Here is a 19,128-nt window from a genome sequence, read left to right on the forward strand (position 1 = left end):
AAATTTCGGTGAAGGATAAAAGGCTACAAAGATACAAAGTTCCTTTCAGAGTTGAGAAAAGGAGAGAGTGATTAAAAAAAAAAAAGGGGGGGCAGGGGATTTAGCCTTTTATTCATTCAGTCTGGCAATGTTAAAAAAAAAAAATCCCTCCTTTTTCTCCTATGAATATTTCCATAAAAATAACAACACAGAGATGTCTTGGCTGCCTCTGTATTTATCCACTTGTAACCACAGAAGTTTCTGGTATGAGGTCAGGCTTATTATCCTCTGGAGTTTGAGAAGCTTCCCTTAATTATTTATCAAAGCCTTGCATGTGTAAACAGCAGCTTGTTCTGCAGCCAGGTCCAAGCACTGCCACAAAACACAACATTTGACTGCACAGGATAATTTTTGTCTCCTTGATCAAACATTTCAGTGCTCTCTGCCTTCCTTTTTGTCTCAGTAATTATAATGTGGCTTCCGGACAGTTGTCTGTGCTAAAAGGAGATAATTAGTGTAATTATGATTGTTTCTTTTATGCTGTGTACTTTGTTAATACAGATGACACAGAATTTCCCTGAACAGAGTGGAAATCAGTATTTTTTTCATTTTTGCTTTCATTATCCAAGGCTCATTCAAGAGAATTTTACTCCCAAATCTGCATCTGAGCTACACTACCAAGTATTTTTATTAGGCAAGAAGGAAGGAAATTTACTTATGCAGCAGAGAGCACATTTAGAGAGGTTAATGTTAAAGGTAAAAATAAACCCATGATCTAGGCAGACTCGCTGATGTGTTTGTTGGAGTTTGGCAATACTGCAATTATGAACTATTTCTTTTTTCTATGAGGGAATTCAGCCCCTACTGACATTTTTCACTTGTGCCTATTATTTTTAGTGCTTTGCAAGTGAAAATCTGGTGCTGAGGGATGCAGGAGAGACTCCTCTTTCCCATATTTTTTTTCCCAAATTTAAAAATCACCCCACCTTTAGAAGCATTACTACCCTTAGATAAAATTGTTGTGTCTAAAACAGGTGCAGAGAACAAAATGAACCCTTCATGTCCCTATCCTTCCCTCAGACCCCTCCACCTCCATCAATTCCGTGCCTTAGGCCTCAGTCGATGGGGATTTATTGAAAATATCCAACCTGAATTACACATCATTTTCAGAGCCTGCTATCCGGAAATGTGGCTCTGCGAGGATGCAAAGCAGAGTTTGTTTTTTAAATATTTTTATGGTGAAGGAGGCTGAGTCAGGTATTTAAACAGACTCCCCATGTCACGCAGCAATAACGTGATAATTCCACTAAACAGTCCAGCAAACGCCAATCTTTCCAAGACCTTTGGAAAGTGCGACTTGCTCCCCTCCTCCTCTCAGCTCCAAGCGGTTGCGGTGAGGGTTTTGTGACATTTCTGGGGCTTTTGGCTGTGGGTGGGACGGGGCGGGGCAACGGTGGCGGCCTCTCCCCTCAGGCCCCTCACAGCTTTTCCCGCCCTTTTCCCCGTGACGATCGCAGCGGCGGGAAGCGCCTCCCGGCAGCTGATTGGATGACGGGCGGGTTCCTCAGCAGCGGATTGGACAGCGCGCTGTCAATCAGCACAAGGCCCCGCCCCCGGGATCGCTATGACAACGGGACGCTGAGGGGAAAGGGAGGGGGGAGGTCATGGCGGCCCTGAGGGGGAAGAGGGGCCGGGGTTTCTTCAGAGCTGCGGTGATGGGAAGGTGAGATTCTGCCATTTCTACACTGGGCGCTGACGGATGGAGGTGGGGCTGGGGCAGCTGGGGAGAAAAGGAGGTTCAGGGGGGAGCTGCGCCGTCGGTACAGCTCCCTGACGGAGGGTGCAGCCAAGGCGGGGTCGGGCTCTGCTCACATGGAACAGAACAAGAGGAAACAGTCTCAAGTTGTGCCAGAGGTTTAGGCTGGATATCGGGAAAAATCCTTCCCTGACAGAGCTGTCCAACCCTGGCACAGCTGCAGGGAGGGAGCCCCATCCCTGGAGGGATTTCAGAGCCCCGTGGATGTGGCATTTGGGGACACCTGGGGCACTGGTGGCCTGGCAGTGCTGGGGAAGGGCTGGACTCAGTCTTGGAGGTTTTGTCCAGGATTCTGTGGTTGTAAACCTCTAGGGCTTTGCTGAAAAGCTCAGAGTCCTGGAATTTGACAATTAGCAGCTGATTTCACAGGTGAGTATCAGCTTTTAGAGATGACCCACCTCGACCTGGTTTTGCAAGGGACAATTTTTTCCCTTTTTCCCTTCAAAGTTTAGTGGGGACTGACACAGACGCAGGTGCTTTACGCTGTGTACCTAACCATGTAATTTTGTGTTTCAGGGTCCATCTCCAGGGCTTGATGTGAAGCTTCACCATGAAAAGACTCAGCCATGGTAAAACACCTTTGATCCTTCAGAAGTGTTGCTAGCACCTTTTTAAGGAAAAGGGTTAATATCCAAAAGGTTTCTTCCCACAGCTGCAGAACAGAACTGACCTGCCTAAATTCACTTTGTGTGCAAGTATAAACCTAATTCTGATTTTTAGCTTTTTTTGTTCTTGGCTGCAGGCTGTAAAATTTTGTACATAGCATATAAAGCCTGCGAGCGTGTTTTATATTTTGAAAGATCAGCTACAGGCTGAATTCCTACCAGGAGCCTACAAGTGCTCACAAAATCCACCAGAGACCCTGGGCAAACAAGGAATGGGACTCAGGTGACTGGTTGGCCGCAAAATGTGGCACAAGCATGTCCCTGTGAAGGGAGCACATTGCAGCATGTGAAGTATTCCACAAATTCTGTCCAGTTAAGGTCTGCGAAAGAGGCTTGTGCCATCTCAAACATATGTCTGAGCTCAAGTAGTTTCATTCTGCAAATTATCTGCCAGCAGCTGCAGTTTACACTCTTATTTTCTCTCTTTTTTGCTTCTGTAGTAGAGGGTCTGTATGTTTTAGATTAAAAAATTGATTATTTTTAAATTTTTTTCTTTAGCTGCTCATATTATTTCACGAATTGGTTCCAGCTGATTCTGGGGACTGTGCCCTTTACTCTGTCCTCACACCTCAGAGCAAAAGTGTTTGTCCCTTTTGCACTGAGTAGAGCTGAGCTGTGAAAGGAGTTTTTAGAAATCAGAACGTGGAAAACATGCTGTGTATGTGGGTTTGGATTTGTGTAACCAGCAGTGGCGGGAGAGCAGCTCCATCCCAGGTCCATGGAAGCTGCAGGAGGGAGTCCTGCTTTCCTGGGTTAAAATCCAAGCAGGCACAGGAACGGATGAACACAGGCCAAGTTACTTCAGGATTGCATCCTCGTGTAGTAATTAAAAAACAATCAGTTTTTAAGAAGAAAATGTTTGACTTTCATTGTGCACAAACCTTTTTTAGCCCGATGGAAGCACAGGGGGACAGGGATCAGCCCAGTCTGATGGTTTTAGAGGTGGTCACAGCCTGCAGAGCAAAAAGGGATTGGGTGAAAGGTGTGTTAATGTTTGGGAGTCCTTACATAAAACCACCACAAGGTACTGGGGTCTGGGTGAGGGGCTCTGCGAGGCAGAACTAAAAAGAACAAAACAGCTGCTCTGGGATGTCTTGGAGTCATGGAATGGTTTGGGCTGGAAGGACCTTAAAGCTCATCTTGTTCCAACCACATTCCACTGTCCCAGGCTGCTCCAGCCCCAGTGTCCAGCCTGGCCTTGGACATTCCAGGGATCCAGGGGCAGCCCCAGCTGCTCTGGCAATCCCAGCCCAGCCAGGAATTCCTCATTCCCAAGATCCCATCCATGGCTGCCCTCTGGCAGTGGGAGCCATTCCCTGTGTCCTGTCCCTGCAGGCCTTGTCCCAGTCCCTCTGCAGCTCTCCTGGAGCCCCTTCGGGCCCAGGATCCTTCTCCAGGCTGAACACCCTCAGCTCTCTGAGTCTCTCAGCCTGGAGTGAGACAACAAAGACCCAAAACTGAGTGGCTTTGTGGTCATTTTCTCTCTGCAGGCGGGAAAAACCAAAAAACCCAAGGGTGGCAAAGACAAAAACTCCAAAAAGGGTGCACCTAAGGTTGTGAAACAAGTGGATCTCTTCAGCCCAGCTGCCATGCTCAACGCTTACTACATCTCTCACAATGCCGCTGCCTTCCTGGAATTCCGGGGCCACCCCTGGCCTGGCTCTCTTAAAAAGAAGGGGAAGAAAAAGAAGTGAGAACCCAACTCCCTGGTGAACACTCAGCTGTGATTAAACCCTCCCCGAGCTCGGCAGTGATCAACTCAAATATTTTTCTTGGTTGTGGCTGTGTCCGCACAAAGACACTTTTATTGCAGCTCACTCACAGTGACACGTGGCAGGGGACACTGTGCCATTGTCACTTCAGCCAGGGCTGTGCTGGGGCTGGATTCACCCACCCTGTGCCACTCCTTAGGGATGGGACGAGTCCCTGAGACCTCCTTGAGCTCAGGAAGGACTGACAGAGCCCTGGTGGTGTGGGGAGAGGCTGAGGGAGCTGGGAAGGGGCTGAGCCTGGAGCCAAGGAGGCTCAGGGGGGACCTTGTGGCTCTGCACAAGTCCCTGCCAGGAGGGGACAGCCGGGGGGTCGGGCTGTGCTCCAGGGAACAGGGACAGGAGGAGAGGGAACGGCCTCAGGCTGAGCCAGGGCAGCCTCAGCTGGACATCAGCAGGAATTTCCCCATGGAAAGGGGGTCAGGCCTTGGCTGGGGCTGCCCAGGGAGGTTTGGGGTGCCCATCCCTGGAGGTGTCCCAGGAATTCCTGGAGGTGGCACTCAGGGTTCTGGGCTGGGGACAGGTGGGGGTCAGGCACAGCTTGGACTGGATGATCTTGGAGGTCTTTTCCATCCCAAATGATTCTGGGAATGTGACTTTGGCCTTGTTACACCCAGCAGAGGGGGTGATGGTCCCTCACCCTCAGGCTGTCACTCACTGTGACCATTCTCAGCCCGAACATGGCTGGGCACAAGCTCCGTGTCACAGTGTCACACTCAGAGCCCTTTTGCTGCATTTCCTCCACGGGTGTTCAACACAGCCCTGGGGAAACCATGAAGCACCATGCTGAGAGGAGCTGTGCATCTCTCCCAGATCTTTCCACCCCTCTGACTTCCAGGTAACAGTCAATTATCATCAACCCAAGCCAATAAAGGCCTGGAAATCCTGGTGCTGTTTCTCCATCCTGAAAAATTCCCTCTCTGAGGAGGTTTTGACCTGGGAAAATCATCATTGGTGGCGTTGCTCGTCAGCCAGCTGCTGTCATTTGTAGCTTGCTGCAAACCCCACTGGGTTTGTTTCACCTACATGTGGTACAACCCACCCTAGAAAGCCAAGGGTAAAATTGGTGTTTGGGGGAAAAAATATATATACGTAGGGTTTAATAATGATATATGTAGGTAATATATGAAGGGTTTAATTTAGAGCAATTTGGTTGCAGAAGAAAACAGCCATGTAGCTATTTTGGCTGTTACTATCTGTACTAATATGAAAATATGAAAGCATAAAAGTAACACTTAAGAAAATGTGATATAAGGAAAAGAGAGAGAGGGAAAGGATGAGAGGGAAAGGATAAGAGGAGGAAGATCTCACCACCCCCAGGTCTTGTGATGAGACTTGGTTGTTGCAATCTCAGTGTCTGTTGGTCCAACTGGTGGTCACAGAGTGGATCCACCAGGGGATGAGGGGGAATCTCAAAGAAGTGGTGGGAGAAATGCACAGAACACAAAATCTGGGTTTATGTTCGCTCGGGCTCAGTGGGAACTCCCAGGTGCCTCCCACAAAGAGGCAGTGCCCTATTCAGAGCTGATAAAGGGTCCCTTATCAGTTTGTAGCCTGAGCTGGGCTGTGCTCCTTTGCACATCCTAATTGTCTCTCTTCCAATACCCTTGTGGATCCATTCTTCTTCCCAGACCTGGGATAATTGGACAAAAGTACCACCTTTGTCATATCCCACGTTCAAAATCCAGCATGGCTCTGGTGGTCACACATGGACAGCAGTTCCTTTGCAGTTTGCTACAGTGAGCAAATGGATTGATTACTGATTGATTGATGATTTTAGCAATGTCTAATGCATGAGCCACTTCAGTCTCTCACATCAAGAAAATAATCACAGGATGGAAAAGCTCCGAGCTGGAAAAGATCACCAAGTCCAACCATCAAGCCGTGTTGAGCAGTAACCCGTGTCCTCAGGAGGGACACCAGGCTGCTGGATTTCCTGTTTCCCTGCTCACTAGCTGCAGCTGCCTGCTCTGATGACGCAGGGATGTGGTTTGCAGCACCACTTTGTTCTGAGCTGTCACCTACATCTCCTCCTCAGCCTTCTCGTGTCTCGCTTCCCCACCACCCACCAGGAAGTCGCTGGTCACAGCAGCTCTTTCCTCCAGTCATCAGCCTTCTAAACCAGAGATCTTCTGCAACATCTGTATTCAGCATCTCCAGCTAAGAAATCAGTTAAAACCCAAAAATATTAGATTTTTGTATGATATATTTACCACACAGGGCTTTTAGGAACAGATGTTTCTGAGCACTGAAGTTCCTGCTTCACGTGGTTAAGGATGGTTAAAAGTGAGCAAGGCCATTTTTACATCTGTGGTAAACTGGAGCTGCAATGGTTTCAAAACTCCAAGTTCCAGTATCCAAAATTGACTGGAATATTTATTACAAAAAGTTCTGATTTCAGCATGATGCCCCTGAACTCAGCAGATGGTGACCAGTGAAGTGCAAAGGACAAAGGCTCTGCCTTCCAGTGCATCTCAAAAATTGCCATTCACTTCTTCGACAGCAGATGAAAAAACTCTCCCAACAATCCCAAACTGAGTAATGAAACATTTTCCTTTTTTCCCCCCTCCTTTTTCCTTTTACCTCTCAGCTGAATTTTGCGTGTAATTCCATCTCCCTGGTGCTTAATAAAGACCAAAAGACATCTCTAAAGAAAAGTTTGGACCTCAAATGGCTGGATTTGCTTAAAAGTGTTGCAGGCTGTGGATGTGACAGGGTGACAGCTGCAGCTATTCCTGCTTCATCCCAACCTGTAAGAGTTTGGTTCTCAGATGGGTTTTTCTGGGGTGCAGGATTTGAGCAGGGTTTATGCTGAATAACTCCTGCTATGTCCAAATCCACAAAGAGTTTTGTGAGGGGAATCATCAACTGGAGATGCCCTTTTTTATGGCATGGGGAACTTTGTGGTGCTCTGTGTGTCAGGCCTTGCAGGGAGTTAAGGTTTTGTAGTGTTTGGGGTTTCCTGTGCTCTGCTGCCACTGTTGGCTCATGTTTCCTGCAGGAAGTTGTGTACCAGAGCCCTGCTGTTAAAAATACAGGAGATGTTGGGGTGTGTGTGTTTGTGGGTGGGGAGAGTCACAGGGCTGTGCTGGGATGGGAGTGGTAGACATAAAAAACCCAAAAAACCTCATTATTTATAAATATAAATATAAATTATAGCTATAAATATAAATTATAACTATAATTAAAATATAAATAAACCATAAATAGAAGTTATAAATATAAATTATAACTATAAATATAGTTTAATAAAACATATTATTTACCACATTGGGTGAATTCAAGCTGCATGTGAGCAGTTTCCTCTCTTTTTCCTTCCCTCCAGCCAGCATTTCTGGATTGCCAGGTTTCTCCTTCTGCATTATTTCACCTGAGGAAAAGCACAGTGGATCTTTGGAGGGGTAAGAAAGGCTTGAGAAGGGGCAGGGATCCTTTTGTCCCTGTTCTCATTTGAAGAGCTGCCCTGGCTGTTACTTCCCAGCTCCAGGGGAGGATGGAGAGCTGAGGACTTTTTTCCTCATAAAAGGTATCTCCATAACAAAGAGGCTCCCATGGAGAATTTTAAAAGAAAAACTTCCTTGCAAGAGGCTTTTAAAATGTTGGCACTAATGAGTGTCAGTAGAGGGAAATAAAATAAAGTTTTCAGTGGGTTAACTCCTCTCTCCTTCATTTATCTTTCACTGTCCTCACCTGGTGCTGTATCAAGAACAAAAAAACTCAATTTTACTGTTTTTTTATAAGGCTCTGTTTTACAAACTTTCTGTAGGTTTTTTTTAAAATTACACGAGCTGTTTTTTCTCTCTTTTGTTTTTGTAACTGTCATACAAAGGAGCGAAAGGAATGAAATTTTAGAGCTCACAGAAAGGGTTTTTAGGCAAGTACCAGGACACCTGCAGGTACCAAAGTCTCCCAGGTGGAAAAAAAACCCACTTTGTTCCTTTATTTTTTTTCCTCTCTTTTTTTTTTTTTTTTGGTTTGTTTGTTTAGGCTCAACATAAATTTTTTTGTAAAAAAAAATATTTAATTATTTGAAAATAAAATACAGACCTTCAAAATTGCTGTGTTCCTTTTAGGTTATTGCCACACGATTTCAGGAGAAATAACCAAAAGGAATTTTTAAATTTAAAGTCTGATATGTTCACAACTAAGCTAAAGTAAACCAAGTGTGAAATCTATGTGAGAAAAGTGTCAGCATTTGTTCTCGAGCTGTAATTTGCACTAAAAGAGAGAAATATGTAAGAAAAATTAGGGAAATGTTTAATGGAACCCATCGCTGCAGCAGAATCTTGTGCCATGAAAGGAACAATTTTCTCTTTGGTGGAAATTCTTGAAGTAAATGTCCAAAAGTTTGCCTGCATTTACTGCTGAATGTTGGAATATTTTTAATAGCTGGAAATACAAGGATAGGCCAAGTGCTCCTACAATCCTACAGGAAATGTCAGCAGGGAGACAGCAGCACATGGATAATTGAAGAAAACAAAAATGCTTAAAGCTGTTTACTACAACCCAAAAATTATATTGAACTTCAGAATTTTTTTTTCTCTCTCTCTCAGGATGATTCAAGTAGGTTATGCAAATCTTGGGGCACTTTTTCCACATCATTTAATAGGAAGTGCCTGTTCTGTGAAGGATGGAGATGATCAGCCTGGAATAAGAGTTTTCTGTGTGCACTGAGATGTTAAATCAGAAGTTACACCACTGATGTTTGAGTTAAAGGTGTATCAATTAAGCAATTAAATCACAATAATTATTGCAGTTGGGGTTTCCTGGGGTTTTCTCAGTGCTTACTTGGCCAACACACCTGAAAGGGGCTTTAAATGTGGATTATCTCACCCTGCTTTGCACTTCTGTAGCACAGCTGTGGGTGCTGAGCTGGTCATGCTGGGATCTCCCTAGGGATAAAAAGGAGATGGGAAACAGGCACATGAATTATGGCCACTTCCAAAAAACTCTGTTGCTTCTTTGTCACATTTGTGGCAAAATGCCCATTCCTTAAATTATGTTGTTCCTGGAAAAAAAAAAATGTTTTTTTAACAGCTGGGAGCACTTTGCTTGTATAAAATGGAATTATTTTCAGCAGAGATGGGCAGGGGCCTGTTGAGGATGATGATTTCCTGTCTGTGGGGTTTGATTGGGCTGTCAGCTGATTTTATCAAGCCACTAAGGCAGGGAGCACCCAGGGAAATAGGTGTGTTCTGCTGGGTTGTACTGGAGCTTTCCAAGCTCTTGGTCTTACTCCAGTTGTAACCATTGAGTTTGGCATGGGGTCCAAACCCTCTCAAACCACACGGCCTGAGGTGGGTCCTTGAAAGCTTCTGTCACCTGTTGCTTTGGCTCCTGAGACAGTTTTTCAGGAAGAATGTCCTGAAATCAGGCACAATATTTGGGGGAGTACCTCATAATTACAGCCTGCCTTTTGGGAACTGTCCCAGGAGTAGCTGTTTTCTTCCAAACCTGCACACTTTTATCAACTCCTCATCCCTTTTCCTCACATCTCTGTTCCCTTCACCAGAAAAGCAGACAGCAGGGTGGGAAACACTTCCAGCTCTTCCACTGGCAGCTGATATTTTGCTTTTTTCCACCTAGAACTACAGCTGGGGTCTCTCAGAGTGCTTCAGCAGGTTTTAGAAGTTCTTCTCTACAAGTTTCTTCAGCAGAGGAGATGGAAGGAGGTGTCTGTGGGATTCACACCAGTGATGTCCCAGGGTCCTCCAGCTCTCAGGTGGCTCCAGGATTGTTCCAATTCCCATGGAATTCATGTGGCAGAGCTCTGCTAATCCTGAGCTCACCTGAACACACTGATCTTCCACGAGGTGAGTGTTGTTAAATCCCTGTTCCCTTAAAATCCCTCCTTTCATCTCTTTAGGGTAACAAAGCGCCCTGCTTCCACCCTTTCATATTGTTACAGATTTCAAACCTGTAATTCTTGTTGCTTTCCTCCCTTCCCCACACTGCTGCCCTTTCATCAGCACAAGGTGACAATTAACACCTCCAACCTGCAGTTTTCCTTCCACATGTTGCTAAACCGGGACTCAGGGCACTGATCTTCCCCAAACCTAAATGTCCCCATCGATGCTGGGACTGGTTATCTTGATTAACACAGGGAGAGCAGCTCAGGGTGGGATTCTTCTGAAAAATGTTTGCAGGGGCTTAGAGCAGCCCTGAGTGTCTTGCTTAGGTACAAATTTAGGTATAAATGCAGTTTATAACAGATTTTTATTTTTATTATTTTTGTATTTTTTCTAAGATACAGTACAAAAGGAAAATTATCAGGTGCTCCAGCAGCCACTCCAAAAAAACCAATAAAAAAAAAATCCTCCCAATGTTTATGGAGGCCTTCCTGCCAACAAAGTCCCACCTCATTTCTCCCTTCTTCAGTCTGATCTTTGTCTCCCTATTAATTGTACATGAGGTGCTTTGAGTTCCCTTCCCACCCAAACCAATCTGTGGTGAACTTGACCAAAGTATATCCACATTTATAAATATAGTATATTTGAAAATAAGAAGTGAGAAAAAGCTGAAAATATCTGCTGAACTGCATGCAAGAATCTAAATTGAAGAGAGGGAAATTCAGATGAAAGATCAGAAATGTGCATTTGCAGAGCCCTAACAGGTGCTGGGAGATGCTGCAGGAATCCAAAATCCCCCCACCAGCAGCTCCCCAGAAGAAATACAGATTTTGGGGACTACAATCCCTAAAAGAGCTTTCCCCTACAGGAACCATCCCCAAATTCAATTTTGGTTTTGGTCTGTTCCAGAGAAGCCGTGGAAGGCAGAGCCTGGCCAAGGCTGGGCTTAAACTTAAAACAAAGCTACTGCACCACCAAAATTCTCCCTGGATGTTGGGAAAACCATCCTGGCTTTTGATGAGCCATGGATGCAGATTTCTTTTTAATCTGGAAAAGAGGGAGAGAAGGAAAAGGCCAAGGAGCTGCAGCGGTGTTCTCTCCCCTTCCATCTGTATCATGAATGTTTGGGAAATGCTGTTTGTGGTCTCTCAGAGTCAGTGATTTTTTCACTTTTTTTCAGGGTGTCCAAGAGGTTGTGAACTCCACATCCCTGGCAGTGTCCAAGGCCAGGCTGGAAGAATCTGGGATGATGGGAAGTGTCTCTGCCCATGGAAGAGGACAGAACTGGATGATCCTTAAATTCTGTGATTTTCCCAGGAATCTGGGATAATGGGAAGTGTCTCTGCCCATGGAAGAGGACAGAACTGGATGATCCTTAAATTCCCTCCCAAGCTCCTTCCATGATTCTGTAATTTCCCAGGAATCTGGGATGATGGGAAGTGTCTCTGCCCATGGAAGAAGATAGAACTGGATGATCTTTAAATTCCCTCCCAAGCTCCTTCCATGATTCTGTGATTTTCCCAGGAATCTGGGATGATGGGAAGTGTCTCTGCCCATGGCAAGGATAGAACTGGATGATCCTTAAATTCCTTCCCAAGCCCCATCCACAACTCTGTAATTTTCCAGAAATCTGGGATAATGGGAAGTGTCTCTGCCCATGGAAGAGGACAGAACTGGATGTTCCTTAAATTCCTTCCCATGCTCCATCCACGGCTCTGTGATTTTCCCAGGAATCTGGGATAATGGGAAGTGTCTGTGCCTATGGAAGAGGATAGAACTGGATGATCCTTAAATTCCCTCCCAAGCCCCTTCCACGGCTCTGTGATTTTCCCTTCCCAGACCCAGGAATGGGGAATTTTAAACCCTTCCCCAGGGCTGTTCCTCTCCAGGCTTTCCCTGAATACTGAATTTGGCACTTCCTGGCCAGCCTCTTCTCTTTTGTACTGTATCTTAAAAAAAAAAAAAAAAAAAAAATATATATAAATTTAAAAAAAACCCCAACCTTTCTGGTTTAAACTGTATTTTTTACACAAAAAAATAAGGGAAACATTTCCATTTTGAACTGGCTTTTCCCCACTATTTCTGCTGAAAAATGGATTTTTCTGCCAAAACAAGGAAAGAAAAATCCATTTTAAATGGGATTTTAAATTTTTTTTTCCACAAAAAAAGAGACTACATGTGGCTTTGGAAATATGCACCTGGATGGGACATCCCTGTCACCCTCCTGCAGCATTCCTGAGCCTGCTTTGTCCAAGCTGCTCCCAAAACCTCAAACCTGGGTGAATTGTCCCATCCTACCCCTGGGGGATTTTCCTGCTGCCTCACCTAAATCCACATTTCTCCAGGACCTTCCTCCTGCAGGGATCCCAGATTCTATGGAATCTCTAGCTATATATCCACCTATAGATATATAAATATATAAGTACATCTATAAATATATAATATTAAATATATATTATAATAACTATATTATATTAAATATATGATATATATATAAATAAGTAGATAGATAATATACATAATAATATATTTTTATATATAATAATGATATTATAGTGTATATAAAATATACTATATATAATGTAATGTGATATAATGTAATGTGATATAATGTAATGTAATGTAATGTAATATAATGTAATATAATATAATATAATATAATATAATATAATATAATATAATATAATATAATATAATATAATATAATTAATATAATATAATATAATTAATATAATATAATAATATTATGTGATATAATGTAATATATAACATGATATAATATAATGTGATATAATATATATAACAATATATATATATGGAGTGATTCATTTAAATCCCAAGGAATTTTTGGACCCACCAGACCTCCAGCACAGAGCACGGAACAAACACAAAATGTCCCTTAATGAAGGGACATCCCTGAGAATATTTTGAATATTTTGCTTTCCAGGCTTCTCCTAAACAATTTCTGGGAATTCTTCTCGTGCCTGTCCCTGTTGTGTTTTCCATGTCATTCCTAAGGAAAAAAAAAAAATTGTCACCTTCAGGGCATCACATATCAAATTCCACCTTGGGAGTCAAAAATCTCACAGATTTACACCCATTTTTATTATTTCCCTCAGTTCCTTTCCCCTCTCTGTTTCAAATCCTTATTTATTTTTTAGCTCCCTAAAGTGTGGAATTGTTTACATTTGCCTTTAATAACATTAAGTCCCACTGAAAGTCCACTGAGGTGAATTGTGAATTCTACAGAAAATTGAAACTATTTGTATTTTTAATAGGGTTTTTCCTGAGAAAATGAGGGAAAATAATTTTTTAATGGATTTTTCCACAAAAAAATGTAGATTTTAAACTTGGTTCTCCCATAAAAAAGGGGACATTTCCCTTTTGTACTGTATCTTAAATAGAAATAAAAATGTAAATATGAATGAATACTTTTAAACTGTGTTTTTTTTGCACCAAAAACTAAGGGAAACCTGGTTATCCCCAAAAAAAAGGAGAAATTCCCCTTTTGTAATGTATCTAAAATAGAAATAAACATATAAATATAAATAAATAGTTTTGAACTGTATTTAAACTGTACAGTTTTAAACTGTATTATTTCACCAAAAAATAAGGGAAGCATTTCAATTTTGAAATGGCTTTTCCTCACAATTTCCACATTAAAATGGATTTTTCTGCCAAAACAATGAAAGACAAATCCATTCTAAAGATGATTAAAAAAAAAAACCACCAAATTTTCAAAAGATATTTTTCAAAACATCTATTTCAAAAGGCATTTTCCAGGAATTTACATTTTAAACTGGATTTTCTCCCAAAAAAAACTGGAAAAAAAATTTATATTTTAAACTGAATTTTTCCACAACTCACATTTTAATCTGGATTTTCCACCAAAAATATGGCCAAAAAAAAGTCTATTTTAAATATATTTTTTCTGCAACTCCCATTTTAATCTGGACTTTTGACAAAAAATATGGCAAAGTAAAAAAAAAAAATCAATTTTAAACTGATTTTTTTGAAACTCCCATTTTACACGGATTCTTCCCACTAAAAATATTGGGGGGGGGGAAAAATCTATTTTAATCTAATTTTTCCTCAGCTTCCATTTTAAACTGGACTTTCTCACCGACAATATGGGAGGGGTGGGGGGTGGGGGTGAAGAAATCTATTTTAAATTGATTTTTCCACCAAAAATATGGCCAGAAAAAGAGTCTATTTTAAAGTGATTTTTCTGCAACTCCCATTTTAATCTGGATTTTTGACCAAAAATATGGCAAAGAAAAATATGGCAAAGAAAAATCTATTTTAATCTGATTTTTCCGCAACACCCCTATTAAACTAGAGTTTCTCACCAAAAATATGGGGGGGGGGGGATATATTTTAATCTGATTTTTCCACCAAAAATATGGCAAAGAAAAATAAAAATCTATTTTAATCTGATTTTTCCGCAACACCCTTATTAAACTAGATTTTCTCACCAAAAATATGGGGGGGAAAAAAATCTATTTTAAACTGATTTTTCCACCAGAAATATGGCAAAAAAAAAAAAATCCATTTAAAACTGATTTTTCATCAGCTTCTATTTTAAACTGGATTTTCTCACCAAAAATATGGGGGGGGGGGAAATCTATTTTAAACTGATTTTTCCACCAGAAATATGGGCAAAAAAAAAAAAAAATCAATTTTATACTGATTTTTCCACCAGAAATATGGCCAAAAATAAATTTCTATTTTAAACTGATTTTTCCACCAGAAATATGGCCAAAAAAATCTATTTTAAACTGATTTTTCCACCAGAAATATGGCCAAAAAAAAGTCTATTTTCCACTGATTTTCTGCAACTCCCATTTTAAACTGGATTTTGCACCAAAAATATGGCAAAGAAAAATAAAAATCTATTTTAATCTGATTTTTCCGCAACACCCCTATTAAACTGGATTTTCTCACCAAAAATATGGGGGGGGGGGGGAAATCTATTTTAAATTGATTTTTCCACCAGCAATATGGGGAAAAAAAAATCCATTTTAAACTGATTTTTCATCAGCTTCCATTTTAAACTGGATTTTCTCACTAAAAATATGGGGGGAGGGGGGGGGAAATCTATTTTAATCTGATTTTTCCACCAAAAATATGGCCAAAAAAAATATCTATTTTAAACTGATTTTTCCACCAGAAATATGGCCAAAAAAAAAATATCTATTTTAAACTGATTTTTCCACCAGAAATATGGCAAAAAAAAAAAAAAAAAAGCCTATTTTAAACAGGATTTTTCCACAAAAACACATCCCACACACCCCGTTCCGAGCCGAGGCCGCGCTCCCCTCAGCGCCCTGAGGCGGGACCGGCCGCGCCCTCCCCAAGATGGCGGCCGCGCCCTCCCCAAGATGGCGGCCCCGCCGCGCCGGCCGCCCTCACCCTGCCCAAGATGGCGGCGGCGCGGCGCTATGACGCCATACGTCCCGCTCCCCCCCTCTCGCTGTCCCCGGCCTCCTCCTCCGCCGCCGCCGCCGCCGCCGCCGGTCCCCGCCTCCCTCGCTCGCCACCGCGGCGGCCGAGGGCGACTCGCGCCGCCGCCCCGCTCGCCCGCCCTCCCTCCCTCCCGCCGCGGCCCCGCGGCGCGGGGCCCGCCGCAGCGCAGCCGCTCTGAGGTGAGCGTCCTACCGCGCAATCTCCTCCAGCCCCGGCGCAGCCGCACCAACGCGGGGCCCCCGCCGCCCGCACCCGCTCCCCCGCCGGCCGCCCGGGCCGGGCCGGGCCCGCGGGGCCGCAGCGCCGGGGGGAGCCGGGCCGGGCCGGGCGGAGCGGGCCGGGGGGGCGGCGGGTGCGGGGCGGCCTCGGAGCTCGGGCCCGGCCGGGCGGGGAAGTTGGGCCGCAGACATTGGCGGGGTTTGGCTTCGCCCTTTTGCCTGGTGTTCCCGGAGCCCCTTCTTGCCTGCTTTCAGCTCTCACCACCTTTTTTTTTTTTTTTTTCTCATTATGTCTCCTTTTTTTTCCTCCCTTCACCCTCCCCCATTTTTTTTCTTCAGCCCCCCCCCCTTTTTTTTTGCTTTCACCCACTTTTTTTTGCCTTCACCTATTTTTTTTCCTTCATCCATTTTTTTTGCCTTCACCCCCACTTTTCTGCTTTCACTCCCATTTTTTTTAATCTTCACCCGCCCTTTTTCCCTTCACCCTCTCTATTTTTTTCCCCCTTCACACCTCCATTTTTTCCTTTCACCCCCTGTTTTTTTTCTCTTTTTTTCCTGCACCCTTTTTTCCCTCTTTTTTCCCTTCACCGTTTTTTTTCTCTTTTCCCTTCACCGTCTCTTTTTTCCCTTCACCCTCTCTTTTTTTCCCCCTTCACACCTCCATGTTTTTCCCTTCACCCCCTCTTTTTTTCTCTTTTTTCCCTTCACCCTATTTTTTCCTCTTTTTTCCCTTCACCGTTTTTTTTCTCTTTTCCCTTCACCCTCTCTTTTTTCCCCCCTTCACACCTCCATTTTTTCCCTTCACCCCCTCTTTTTTTCTCTTTTTTTTCCCTTCACCCCCTCTTTTTTTCTCTTTTTTTTCCCTTCACCCTTTTTTTCCCTCTTTTTTCCCTTCACCGTTTTATTTCTCTTTTCCCTTCACCCTCTCTTTTTTTTCCCCCTTCACACCTTCATTTTTTCCCTTCACCCCCTCTTTTTTTCTCTTTTTTCCCTTCACCCTTTTTTTTCCTCTTTTTTCCCTTCACTGTTTTTTTTCTCTTTTCCCCCTTCACCCTCTCTTTTTTCCCCCTTCACACCTCCATTTTTTCCCTTCACCCCCTCTTTTTTCTCTTTTTTTCCCTTCACCCTCTCTTTTTATTCCCCCTTCACACCTTCATTTTTTTTCCCTTCAGCCCCTCTTTTTTCCTCTCTTTTTTTCCTTTACCCCCTTTTTCTTCCCCTCTTTTTTTCCCTTCACCCTCTCTTTTTTTCCCCCTTCACACCTCCATTTTTTTCCCTTCATCCCCATTTCCCCCCCTTCATCTCCCCTTTTTCCCCCCACAATCAATTAGGTTGTAAAAGGCCTCAGAGATAAATGAGTCCAACTTGATGAAGTTCCTCTTCATGCCCCCTTTTTTTTTCCTTCCTTTCACCTCCTCTGTTTTTGCCCCAGAATCACAGAACCATTTAGGCTGGAAAAGACCTCTGAGCTCATTGATGAAGCTCCCCTTCATTCTCCCTTTGCCCCCACTTTTTTCCTCTCATTTTTTTTTTCCCTTTTACCACTCCCTTTCCCCCCCATCCCTTTATTTTTCTTTACATTTTGCACATGTATAATTTTCCTCCCTCTGTACAGGAGGTTGGGAGTTGAAACGTGTTAATCACTCACCTCCCCTCCATCTAATATACCCAAAAAAGGGCTGTGAATTGGCCATAAAAAAGGGGTGTAACTGGCTATGTATTAAAATACCTAAAAAAGAGCTCTAAAACATCTGGCTCAGGACAGGCCTGGCTGTGACTGAGGTGCTCAGGCCCTTTTTAGTGTAAATAATAATTAAGGGACAGAAATAATTCAGCTCAAGACTCTTCCTACATTTGAGGTTAACAAGTCTAAGCTTTTTTGCAGCTACAGATGATTTTTGTTGCATGGGGAGATATTTTCTCTGTTCAAGTTTGGGAACTTTGCTTTCTCCTTCTCTGAACTGTTATTTCCTGAATTTGGGATTTTTAATCCCTTAGGCAGGGCCTGGCTGTTGTGGTTTTGTTTAATAATCCTCCCTGGTCTCTGAGCATGGTTTTAGACCCTCTTCCCACATCCTGAGAGGATTTCCACTGTGAACTCATCCTTTCTTCTCCTTCACCCACATCACAATCACTCCTTTCCAAATCCCCTCACCGTGAACTTTCAATTCCCAAATATTGAGGAAATAGGTGAGAGAATTGTTCATCTTTTTAATTGAAATTTTCGTGCTGGTGGTAAAACTGGGACCAATGATTTTTTTTGTTTTTATTCCTGTCGAGGATGAAAGAGGATGATGATGATGGTGGTACTTGTGGAAAGCTGATTGTAGACACTGAATTTTTCAGGGTTTTAACTTTGCCCATCCATCCCTGGAAATGTCCAAGGCCAGGATGGATGGGGCTTGGAGTAACCTGGGATGGTGGGAAGTGGCAGGGATGGAATGGGATGGGATTCACAGTCCCTTCCAAACCATTCCATGATTCCACCACGTGTCGCCGTGCAGCATTTATTTAAACCCTCTCATCTTCCTCTGCAGTTTCTTGGTGTGTTTGGTGCTTTGTAGAGAGTCTCAGTTGGTTTTTATGGGGTTTAATTGCGCCCTGGTTGTTTTCCACGAGCCTCACATCATTTTTGGGAGGGTTTGTGATGGGGTTTCATTGCGTCCTGGTTGTTTTCCATGAGCCTCACATCATTTTTGGGAGGGTTTGTGATGGGGTTTCATTGCGTCCTGGTTGTTTTCCATGAGCCTCACATCATTTTTGGGAGGGTTTGTGATGACCCCTTGTGCACAGGCCACAAACACAGCAAGGTGGGAGCTCTCAGCCTCATCCCCTGTGGGTTTTATGCAGCTCTTGGAATATTTTAGGATTTAGGAAGTGTGTGGTCTGACAGAGGTGACTTGGCCAGGACGACAAACACCCCATTCCAGAAGTTAAATTAAACCATCCTGGAAAACCCAGCTCTGCCAGTGAGAATCCTTGGTGTGGATGGGAGGTTGCACCTCTGCGCTGCTCCAGCAGGAAAACGGAAAACTTGGGGGACTGAGCTCAGGGAAGTGGTGGAATCCCATCCCTGGAATTGTCCAAAACCCTGTGGATTTGGCCACTGTGGGGTTTTTCCTGCCAGTGAGTTGTCTGGAATTCCCTGGACAGAAGCCCCATGCCTGGTCAGCTGCTCTGATGTCCACCAGCAACCCACGGGTGTTTCGACTTGAGGAGTTCTTCACACGTTGGGATTTCAGAACTTTTCTGTCTCTCAGGAGCCTGGATCACCTTTTCAACTTCTGGCAAGCTCAGGCTTGGAATATTTCAGCTTTATAGGGGAAACCTAGGAACCCCAGGAGAGTGGAGGAGCCCGGACTGGGA

General features: G+C 43.6%; 2 protein-coding genes across 4 annotated transcripts in view; both read left to right on the top strand.

Moving 5' to 3' along the window:
* Window positions 1-1,562: 1,562 nt before the first annotated feature.
* On the top strand, window positions 1,563-6,886 carry SMKR1 (small lysine rich protein 1). Of its 2 annotated transcripts, none has more exons than XM_072918238.1 (3): window positions 1,563-1,702; window positions 2,312-2,364; window positions 3,951-6,886. In XM_072918238.1, the coding sequence occupies exons 2-3, from the start codon at window positions 2,362-2,364 to the stop codon at window positions 4,152-4,154; spliced, it is 207 nt and encodes a 68-aa protein (XP_072774339.1). In that variant the 5' UTR covers window positions 1,563-1,702; window positions 2,312-2,361; the 3' UTR covers window positions 4,155-6,886. The 2 variants fall into 2 exon arrangements, with proteins under 2 accessions (XP_072774339.1, XP_072774341.1); XM_072918240.1 differs by lacking the exon at window positions 1,563-1,702 and adding an exon at window positions 2,013-2,164.
* An 8,691-nt stretch (window positions 6,887-15,577) lies between these two features.
* The window catches only part of NRF1 (nuclear respiratory factor 1), a 61,273-nt gene continuing 57,722 nt past the window's right edge, over window positions 15,578-19,128 (top strand). Inside the window, exon 1 of one of the 2 annotated variants that reach the window (XM_072918229.1) lies at window positions 15,578-15,723. The gene's annotated coding sequence lies outside the window, so the exon portion shown is untranslated. Of the gene's footprint in view, window positions 15,724-16,979; window positions 17,953-19,128 lie in introns of those variants that run through there. The other variant, XM_072918232.1, reaches the window with a different exon arrangement.

Source organism: Taeniopygia guttata, chromosome 1A, assembly GCF_048771995.1.
Source record: "Taeniopygia guttata chromosome 1A, bTaeGut7.mat, whole genome shotgun sequence".
Classification (NCBI taxonomy): Eukaryota; Metazoa; Chordata; class Aves; order Passeriformes; family Estrildidae; genus Taeniopygia; species Taeniopygia guttata.